At 36.3% G+C, this 10965-nt stretch overlaps 1 protein-coding gene across 2 annotated transcripts in view; it reads right to left on the bottom strand.

The window, feature by feature from the left end:
• Positions 1-5516: 5516 nt before the first annotated feature.
• DECR1 (2,4-dienoyl-CoA reductase 1) overlaps positions 5517-10965 on the bottom strand; it is a 39886-nt gene continuing 34437 nt past the window's right edge. For both annotated transcript variants that reach the window (XM_032316302.1, XM_032316301.1), the window contains exons 6-10: positions 10387-10486; positions 8801-8873; positions 6618-6764; positions 6078-6140; positions 5517-5978 (exon numbers count right to left, since the gene is read on the bottom strand). In XM_032316302.1, coding sequence (XP_032172193.1) covers positions 5919-5978; positions 6078-6140; positions 6618-6764; positions 8801-8873; positions 10387-10486 — 443 coding nt within the window. In that variant the 3' untranslated portion in view covers positions 5517-5918. The remainder of the gene's footprint in view (positions 5979-6077; positions 6141-6617; positions 6765-8800; positions 8874-10386; positions 10487-10965) is intronic.

The raw sequence follows: 10965 nt of genomic DNA, 5'->3' as shown, positions 1-10965 counted from the left end.
ATTTTAATGTAAAATTCATAGCACCCTGATTGTTGAATGTTATATCATCAATAATTTTGTGTATTCTGTGAATTCTATATATTTCGTATTGCGATCAGCATTCAAGATAGCTCTATTTCTATCTGCAAATAGTTTCAAATGAGTTAAAAATAACATCTGAAGAGAAATACTAATGTAATCATTTAACCTATTTAGCAAGGGAGATTTTATGGTCTTTTGACCTACATCCAAGTCAGTTTCATAGATCTGTAGCTAGAACATCCTGTTACTGGTTACACTTGACATGTAATGGGTGGTAATTTGACGCTTTGATTGTGAAGCAAAAGAGACATATGTCTGTATGAAATTTATAAAGTTACCGCCAAAGAGTTAATGGCTGTGGGTCAGTTTAAATGTCTCCAACTCTATAAATTCAGCACTACTTTTCTCAATTCATAGAAATCACAAACAAAATAAAAGTGAAGTATCTCTTTCCCCCAAGGATGAACAGAAAAGAGACTTGCCAAAAAATAAAATTTAACAAATGATGTGTTAGATTGGCTTTGCTTCTAGTATGTACATGGAAGCACTGACCTTAGGTTGAATTTAACAACTAAGAATAAATAAAGAGGAAAATAACTTTAATCTCTTGTACTTTTGTTTCTACCTCAAAAAATTCAGTTGACATGTAATTGGTAATCAATCCAGGTGAAAATGTAGGATACTCTAGTTATTATGGCCTAAGAAATCAAAATAAATGTCAGTCTGCCTGATTCAGTGGATTACTGGATGCCTTAAAGGAGCCTCTGACATCAAGATTTACAAAGAAATCTCAAAAATCTAAGTATTTGGGAGTCCTTTGCCCAACTGACATGATCAAATAGTTCTTAGTGAAAGATTTCCTTGACAGAAATAGGAGGGATATACAGATTTTCTACAGTCATCTGTTCATTACAGATGAAATGGCTATTCATTATGAAGTGTACACCAAAATAAAGAGCAGGTACACCAAAATAAGCAGCACTGAGAAAGAAGGAAAAACAACAGCCACAGGAAGTCTGATAGGAGTATAATCTGGGGGGGGGGGGGGACTTCCTAGAAAGCTAATAACAATAATAATAGTCATGAATCCAGCACCCCTCCTGTTATGGTGAACTTTAACATCTGAGCACTGTCAGGGAAAGAAATTCTTATAACTCAGCTAAATCAGTACCTTTACCTGTAAGTGACAGGCCTGCCTCCTGGAGCAGAAAACAGAAAAGTGGAAAACGACTCTGACAGGACAAATGTAAAATAGCTCATACACACCTATCTCATATCACAGACAAAATTCATTCCAGGTGTTTTATCAATCCAAATGCAAAAGGTACACAGACAACAACCTATTAGGATATCTCCCACTCCTCATGCATAGGAAGATTCCTTAACAACCAATAATGAAAAAAAACAGATAGAAAAATTGGATTCCTTAACAACTAATTTTGAAAAAAACAGATTGGAAAAACTTAAGAACTCTACTCCAAAAAAAGTCACTACTAAGAAAGTGAAAAATCAAATATGAGAGTGTGAGAAGATACTTGGTTTGGCTCAAAATCTTGGGAGTTTTCCAGGTGAAATCTGAAATTTTTCACCATAGCTAGAGGGCAATGAGAGACTGAAGAAGCAGGCCACTCCAAATTACAGGTACCAGATTAATAAGCCAGGAAACTTACTTAGGAGGTTTGTCCTGGGCAGCCCCACAACCAGTAAATGCCCACACCATCCACCCGAATCTTAAAGCTTATATAGAGGCCTTAATTGGCTTCAGTCATGTAGTATGTGGTCCAGGTGCTTTCAACAAGGCATTGCTGTCTCCAGGCTGCGTCCTTGAAAACCGCTCCAGCCTGAAACCGAGTCGAGAACATGTGGAACCAACATTCCAAGGATGGGGGATGGGTGAGAAACCTCTGATTGCAGGTACAGCTCTTGGGTCAACCAGTGGTCATGTCCTCTTGATGATCTCCCGCATCAATTTGTAACACATAATTGACAAAGGTACATACGCAGAAATATATAAACATTACTCTAAAAATAAATCTTAAAAAGCATAACCCAAAAGATGTGTGAGAAATTTAAACAGACATTTTACAAATAAAAAAAAAAGACCTCTAAATAGCCAAAATAAATAAAAGCAATCAACTTTATTAGTACTCAGGAGAAATACAAATTAAAACAATTGGGATACTGCTATGCACTCATCAGAAAAGTTAATGCTAAGTATTGGTGAGGTTGTAGCACAGTGGAAATTCTTACTGCTGGGTAGAAAGTTAAATCGAGATAATTCTGGAAAGGTCTTTGGCAGTATCTACCAAACTTGAATATATACAGACACCTTATAACCCAGCAATTTCACTTTTAGGTTTTATCAACCCGACAGAGAAAGGTCTGTATAGTCACCAAAAGAAAAGAAGGTTTACAGTTGCATCTAGCATCGTATTTGGCATAGCTGCAAACTAGAAACCCAAATGTCCTCCAAGAGCCAAACTAATATATAAACTGTTGTATATTCATGCAATGGAATGTTATATAGCAAGGAGAATACATCAGCAATTGTCACACAGGTAAAAACCAAAAACGAAAGAATACTTAATATGTGATTCTACAAACAAAAGTAGCTTAGCTCTTTTGTTAGAAGTCAAGATAGTGACTAGTTTCATAAGAGGGAAGTCAGGCTTCTGGATTCCTGGTGATGTTTTGTTTTTTACCCAGGTAGTGGTTACACAAGTGTATCCATTTTGTGATAATTCATGATTTGTGTGCATTAAGAAATCCTACATCAAATAAAAGGTTTAAAAATGGTGTGTGAACAGGAATTTAGGGAGGCCTCTTTGAAGAAGCCAGCCCCCCAAAATCAGAAAAAGCACATTCCTAGGACAAATAACCACCTAGTGCAAAGGGTTCTAGGTCAAACAACCCCAAGGAATGGAAAGAAAGCTGCTGCAGCAGAGCCCGGGTTCGGGGGAGAGTGTGTTTGAGAGCAGGCAGCTCCTCTACCGCCAAGGTAAATTGAGATTTTATAATTAAGGGCCATTTATTCTGTCTTCAAACATAAGGATTATTTTACCTCACAGTCGAGAAATTTAAGATACCAGAAGAAATTCAAATTAAAGACACTGAAGTTGAGAATGAAGTTAGGAAAGCCTAATGAATAGCTTTATGTCCAATAAACAAAATAACAAAATTGATCAAGAACAAAAGAAATTTACAAGCTTTTCCCCTCAAAAGCCTTTGCAAGAGAACTATATCTCATCAACACCCTGTTACTGCCTCTTGGCTTTAAATTATAATCCCAACAAATAGTCAAATTGGGAAGGAAATGACCTTGACTAATTGAGTGACCTAAGGCAAGTTCATAACTTCTCTGAGCTCTCAGTGTCCTCGATTATAAAATGAAGGGGTTAAGACATATCTTCTAAGGTTTCCCAGCTCCAAAATTCCATTATTCAAAGTCACTTAAATTCTTGCTGCTTTAGTTTTTGCCACAAGAATAATATAACAACAGCTGTTACTCCATACCTGAAACATTTCTATATTTTTCATATATTGATTGTAAGATTGGTGATATTGCTACCAATAGCCCTCCCTTTAACTTACTGAATACTAGCTTTTCCAGTATTGGAAGCAAGACCCTTCAAAATAGCACTAAATGGAATGGCAAAGTGATAATTCTTAAGATGAAACAGTGATATGATTATAGCCCCAAGGTGGTAGGTCATTATATATAGTAACTATTCATCAATAATGTCTCTTTCAGACTTCCTAAAAGTTTCAATTAATTAATATTCTCATAATTTCTCTTTTCTGGCCTTCTCTTCCATGTTTATAATCTTTTCTTCCTCATTCAACATCGGTAATAGACTATAATAATGATGGGGCCCCTGGGTGGCTCACTTGGTTGGGCAACAGCCTTTGGCTCAGGTCATGATCCTGGAGTCCCAGGATCGAGTCCCACATTGGGCTCCCTGCTCAGCAGGGAGTCTGCTTCTCACCCTGACCCTCCACTTCTCGTGCTTTCTCCCTCTCTCTCAAATAAATAAAATCTTAAAAACAAAAAAAATGAGGGGGCACCTGGGTCGTGCAGTCAGTTAAGCATCCCACTGTTGGTTTCAGCTCAGGTCCTGATCACAGGGCCCTAGGATCTAGTCCTGCATCTGGCTCCACGCTCAGCAAAGAAGTCTGCTAAAGTTTTTCTCTCCCTCCCTCTCTCCCTCTGGAGGGAGAATTAAGGTGATGCTCTTTCTGTGCAAATTATATAAACAAATTATCTTCATAAAGTATAAAATTAAATAAAAAAAGCCAAAGACTGAAAATAAATATACCAAAGTATTAACAGAAACATCTTTAGGAAGTTAGTCTTAAATGTTTTCTATTCAATTCTCAAGTTTTCTGTAATAACCAAGTCTTAAAGTGAAGGGATAGAATGACAGAAAGGCCCACCTTTCATTTATGCATTTTACATTTTACAGTGTTTTCACTTTTTTGCCCCCCTTATTCCTCATGAGAACCGCAGGAAGCAGATATTAAAATCCTGAATTTTATGAGGAAAATAAAAAGCAATGAAACTCATACAAGCTCATTTATATACTTACTGGCATCTTTTTTTCCCCTACACTATAAGAGGTATTAATAATTTGAAAAAGAAGATGTAGGCAGACAAGAAGAAAATGAGGGTTAGCATTAAGGATAAAATGCAGAATGTGCCTGCACTGTGAGAGTGTGAAGAAAAGCTCAGTATGATTGAGAATGTCAAGGCCACTTATTCCAAATCTACAATGTTACCCATTTATGTACACAATTTAATGTAAATTATGTACACAATTAACTGTGAATGTGGTAAGTGTTTCCATGTGAGACTTACAGCATATATATTCAAACAGGAAAACTAGATTCCTTGACAGATGTATTCAGAGGAGCTAAGATGGAAGTTAGTTCTTTCTCTTGGTAATTTGAGCAATGGAGACAGTTTACAGAGATCATGTTTATGAGTAACTCGTCTGAAAACAAAATAGACCTTTTTTTAATATAAGCTCAAAATTACAGCTATATACATTTGAGACTGTGGGTTTATCAAACCACATATGAAACGAAATGAAATGACACACAAAAATATTTTATAAGCTTGTTCATCATTTCTACCTAGAGAAATCTAGTCTTCTTTTAAAGCTGAGATGGAATGTTATCTCCTAGGTGTCACTTTCTCTACATTTTGGAGAACAGAATGCATTACTTCCTCCTCCATACTTTTACACTGCTAGAATAATATTTATCACACTGCATCCACAAATAATTATTTATAGGTCTCTCTACCCTTCTAGATAATGTTTCAAGAAGGCAAAGGCTGTAGATGGTTCATGTTGTATCCTCAGTGCCAAATAAAATGGCAGACTGTAAGACAGGTCCTGGAAAAAGTTTGTTTGAATTAATATTGAGCTATCTAAAGAAGATAATTCACAAGTCCAGTGAAAAGGAAATCTAATGGAAAGGCAGAGTCCAATAAATCAGAGTCCATTAAATTTATTGTATACCATCACTTTCTTTTTTCAAGGCCCCATCATCACAGGCATGGTTTAATACATAACTCAAATGCTACTTCGACCATTAAGATTCTCCTGATTTTTCCAGGCTATAATATTTGTTTCATTCACTGTACTTCCAAGCATTTTACCTCTACCATAGCCTTCTCTTACTTGCCTTTTTATTAATTATTAAAAAAAAATTCTGGAGGGAAAATATCCCATCTTACAGATCTGTTATGTACAATATCTACCTACCAGTGGCCTGGCACATGATATACACTCAGTCCTGGTTTGTTCATTAACAATTTATTAGACTTGAAAATAATTCAAAATATCATAAACTATAGCATTTCCCTTATAACCAAGATGAAGGCAAGAGTGGTCTTAGGAGCCTTTTGTCTTCCTGATGAGTCCTTCTATTCTGTCCCACTCCTCGTTGGTAACCTAACACAAACAGAAAAAGGCAATTTTATGTGGTTCTTGCATATTTTTAAAGCTTGGTATCTTAGCTGCTAATATATTATATTCACAAAATGGCATTACCTTCCTCAGACTGTTGAATTCCCCTGAAATAAATACTTCCTCTCCACCATCAAATCTAATGACCTGAAAAAAAATAACAAAAACTCTGAAACTAACTCCTTTTGAAAGTTTCTGAGTTAGCCATTTTCCCATCTTAACTGGATGTAACATCTCCTTGGCACTTTCAATCAAAACCCAAAGTCTGAAGACAAAAGTCATGATTAAACCCAATCTGATTTACTAATTTTAGAACCTCTTTCCCCCATCTCAACAATTTCAAATTCTACCCAATATTAAAGATCACCTTAAAGGCATATCTACCAGAGTAATTGGCATTTAATAAAATTAATTTATCAATGAACAAACTCCATAGGCTAAACACCTACATTAATATTTTAATATTATCTACAGCTAAATAAATATTTTCTTTTTTAACTTAATTTTATTTTTTCAGTGTTCCAAGATTCACTGTTTTTAAGTCACATTTATATTCAATATTGTCAGGAATGGTTCCACAATATGCCTTCCCACCCCAAAACGTCAAGAGAAAACAATACTTACTGCCCCATTAATCCAAGAAGCATAATCACTGCAAAGGTAAGCAGCAAGATTTGCAAGTTCTTCCACAGTTCCTAGCCGACCACAAGGAATTCTAGCAATCATATCCTTCTCAAATGTTCCCATTGGGTCAAGACGACTAAAGGCACCCTTAGAAATTGAGAAAATAGTTTTGCTGCATTAAAAAGAATTTAAGAACTAGTTTGGACAAAATGGAATATTACGATGGGAGCCTATTTATACCTCAGGCCTTGTAAACAACAAAGAATTTTGTCAAATTCTTCCAAAGTCTCTTCAGCTCAAAACAGGTCATTTTATCTAATACTGACCTATAAATATCACCAGAAAATATAACCTTTTTACCCCCATCTATAAAATGAGGAGAAAAACTGTTGTAAGCATCAAATGAGAAAATGTATATGAAAGTACTCTGAAATCTGTACAAGCTTAGTGTGGGGGATGCCATGGTACTGTGTTTGATTGAATAATCACAGAAGAGTGACTCAAGTGGGAAACCTTTAAAAGGAAATTCCTTTTCTTCATTCTTCTCAAAATAACTGGAAAGGAAGAAAACAAGTATGTAGGAATATTAAACTGAAGTAGCTCCTAGAGGGGAAAAAAAACCCTGTAACTAAATTTGCCAACCAATGTCTGACTTCTACTAATGATGCAAAAGTGCAGACCAAGATGAAGTATGCATGGGCAGTGATTTTTTTAAAAAGAAGATTGAATTTCTCTGTATCAGTGCCTGGAAGTCTAGGTGACAGTTTTCTTCAATAAAACCGGTGAGAGACAGAGCAAAGTTGCTCTCAGGAGGCTACTTGTGAGCCCTCCAGCCCTTTTGCCATCCCTGGGCAGGTATAACCCAGCAGAGGCAAAGGGCAGCAACAGGTCCCAATTCTGGCTCTGTAGAGATTGCTGTGGAGTTTCTATACTCTGTTTTCTTTTCATCTCTTTAAAGCTACATACTTGTTCCTTGTGTACAACTGATACTTCTACTGCTATACTGTAAACTCCTTGATGGCAAATCCTCTGTCACAAATGTTTGGTATCTTGCTCAGTACCTTTGCACATAGTAGTCACTCAAATATATTTTAAATAAATAAATAAAATGCAGGTGACCTTTCCTAGGGGTTGAGGTCCTAAAAAGAAGCTTCTGTGACTCCAGGTTTCTCTTCAAAGAGTGTTCAGCACAGGGCTGCCCTGAATTATGTGTTTTAATGTATGCTTTTGAGTTATTTTTCCATTAATTGTATTAGATTCTTTATTACTAGAGTGTCAAACATGATAATCAAGTTTCATTCACTCAACTAGTTCTTCTTTCTATTTTCTGCCCTTTGAATAACTAAACTATGCAGCCATGTCCGTATTGACATTTAGTACCCAGAACTACCTATAATCCAAAATGTTCCTTAATACTGTTTTCTAATGTATTTATACAACCAGAACAAGCTATCGTACTTCACGTAGGCCTTTGGAGCTACAGGTCAGTTGGGATTGTAAATTCTTGCTTTACACCGAAACAAAGAGTGAGAGTGAAGTTATCTGGGGCAATGTGAGAGAACACAGAACCTGTGGGCCTTCTGGCCGTAACTGCATTAGTAGTCATTGTGAGTCGCAATGAGTATCTGTAAGCATTTTTTATTACAGGAGAAATGCCTGTCATCAGAAAGATTTGTAATCAGAGAGACATGGGATTATATAACATACATAATGGAGTGTTTACAAATGAAAGGCACAGACATGAGTCAAAGAAAATGCTACCTATAGAAAGACCAAGCCTCTATGATAACTTCCCAGAACATCTCTTAAAATAAAAATATACTTACACTTCCATGAACTAAAAAAGAGATGTCAATCAAAGTTAAGAGTCCATAAAATATGGTGAGGATTAAGAAATATAGGTTAATATCAGATTACTGAAGCAAATCAGACAAAATACCAAAATGGATGGCATAAAAGATCCCAGATTAAGATGTTGAAACAGTTCTTATCAAGAAGTTACACAGCTGTTGTATTCCTGCCCACCTCCTTATTTATATTGGATAATGGCAAACCCCTCTTCCCTACCACCATGGCTCCAAAGTCAGGCATCTCTGACAAGTCCTGCATACAACAATCAGAATATTCCTATCAATGTTTCATTCCTTAATCATACAGGAGATAATAGGCAAACTAAAACTTACTTTTGTTTTTATAGGCCCTGGTTGAATCACATTAAATCGCAGTCCATATTTACCCCATTCAGCTGCAAGAGACCTAAAATTTTAAAATATTTTAATATTCTAAAATATTATACTATATGTTAAAAATAATAATCCAGACTCACTGCATGTTTACTATATGCCAGAGACCACAACCCCAACAAGTAGGTACTGTTATCATTCCTCATGTTACAGACAAGGAAACTGAGGCAAAGAGAGATTAAATCACTTGCTCTGAGTCATATGGCTAGTGAAAACCTCAAGCCTCCAGGTTTGTGCCTTTAATCACTCCACTATAATATCTACCATTTGCATTTTAGTGTTCTTAATCACAATGCTGTACTACCTACTCCTTATATTTAGAACTAAGTCCAATATCAAAATACATTATTAGAGCAAGTATCATAATTCAGCATAAAGAGGTGAGAGAATCATGACCCTCCGCCACACCTTCTGGAGTTCAGTGCAACATGTACTACTTATATATAGTACATTGAATTATAATGTTTGCAACATCATGAGTACTTTTAAGGAAGAGATGGATTACACAGTTATAAAATATTAACCACATCCATGTTTAATGAGGCTTTAATACAATTGCTGCACTACACTCAAAGGGAAATAGGAATCTAACAAAATCTTACTAAATGTCATGAAGCAAAACATAATAATAGCAAACATGGAAACTTGAAGCAATCTGTTTTAAAAGCCTACTTGATAGGTCTAACTTTCACTTTCTAAACTCGTTCTACGACTTTACAGTTATATGTATATCTCTGTGTATATATACTGAGTCTAGCTTTAAAAAATGACTTAAGGTAATGACTTTTAAAAAATACAATGCAAATGAGGAAGATAAAATCGTTGAAAGGAAAGAGAGACAGAAAAAAGAAGGAACCAAGGAAGGAGAAAGGAATCGAAAAATGGGTAAGGAAAGATTAAAAAAAAACCAAAAAGGAGCTAATACCTAAATGTTTTGTGGCATTCTATACAATCACAATAGGTTGGTCACAAATTTGCATCCACTCTTTCCAAGAAGCCCTAATCAATTATACACTTTGCAGAGCCCATAATGGAAAGGCAAGTTAATTTCTCAGGAAAAGCACAATTGTGCTTGATTAAAAAAAAAAAATCAGAAAAGCATTTCTTTCAAGAAGACTTCTAAAATGAAAAATGTGTAATACAGCAACACAATACGGTGTCCTTGCAATAGATACAAAGAGATAAGTCTTATGAAACTGTAAGATATCAGTTAATACATTCTGACAAGATCACTTCAAAGGCCAATTCAGAAAAACTCATTAGACAGGATAGGAGGCAAGTGCTCCAACTACAATCTGCTAATCTATCTTAGTCCACCGGGTGAATTTTAGAGAATGGGTGGACTGCACCTCTTTCAGGCAAATCATACATCAAAACTGCTTCTGAGTGACGCTTTTGACAGAATTCATGACCATACCTCCCCTTGGCATGTGCTTGTAGTGCACCTGCTCCAAACTGCTAGGAAAGTAGCAACTTCGTGTCTTAACAGAATTACGAGCTGATGGGATTAACATAGTAGTACTCACTTGCTCATGGCTTCCACTCCTGCTTTGGCAGAAGCACTTGGTACTACAAAACCTGACCCACTTTCAGCATAGATGGTTGTAATAGAAAGAAATACTGCTCCTGAAATTTGAAAAGGATATAGTAATTAACAATACAGCTAAGTCATTTCACATCAAGAAAACATGACTTAAAAGACTGGGATCTGATTCAAGAGGACATAACAAAAATGTAGCATCTTTTAAACTTCAGTAGCCCTAAATTAATGACAAAGTAATCTAACGGAATTGCTACAACTTGCTAGTACTCTTGCTGTCATGCAAGATGACCCAGTCTGTGCTTACTGGAAATTCTATGGCAGGTGAGTCACGACGGTGACCCAAAACTCAGAGGCATGGCCGTATAACCCCCTGCATAATCAGCTGGATGGGCTTTCCATTAACTAAGCACCCACTTAAATAAGAATAAATCAGGGACACTTGGGTGGCTCAGTTGGTTAAGCATCTGCCTTCAGCTCAGGTCATGATCCCAGGGTCCTGGGGGTGAGCCCCTTGTCAGTCTCCCTGTTCAGCAGAAAGCGAGAGTCTCCCTCTCCCTCTGTT

The sequence above is a fragment of the Mustela erminea genome, chromosome 16, assembly GCF_009829155.1.
Source record: "Mustela erminea isolate mMusErm1 chromosome 16, mMusErm1.Pri, whole genome shotgun sequence".
Lineage (NCBI taxonomy): Eukaryota > Metazoa > Chordata > Mammalia > Carnivora > Mustelidae > Mustela > Mustela erminea.
Note: the sequence above shows the minus strand (reverse complement) of the source record. Positions and strands in the feature narration are given on the sequence as shown.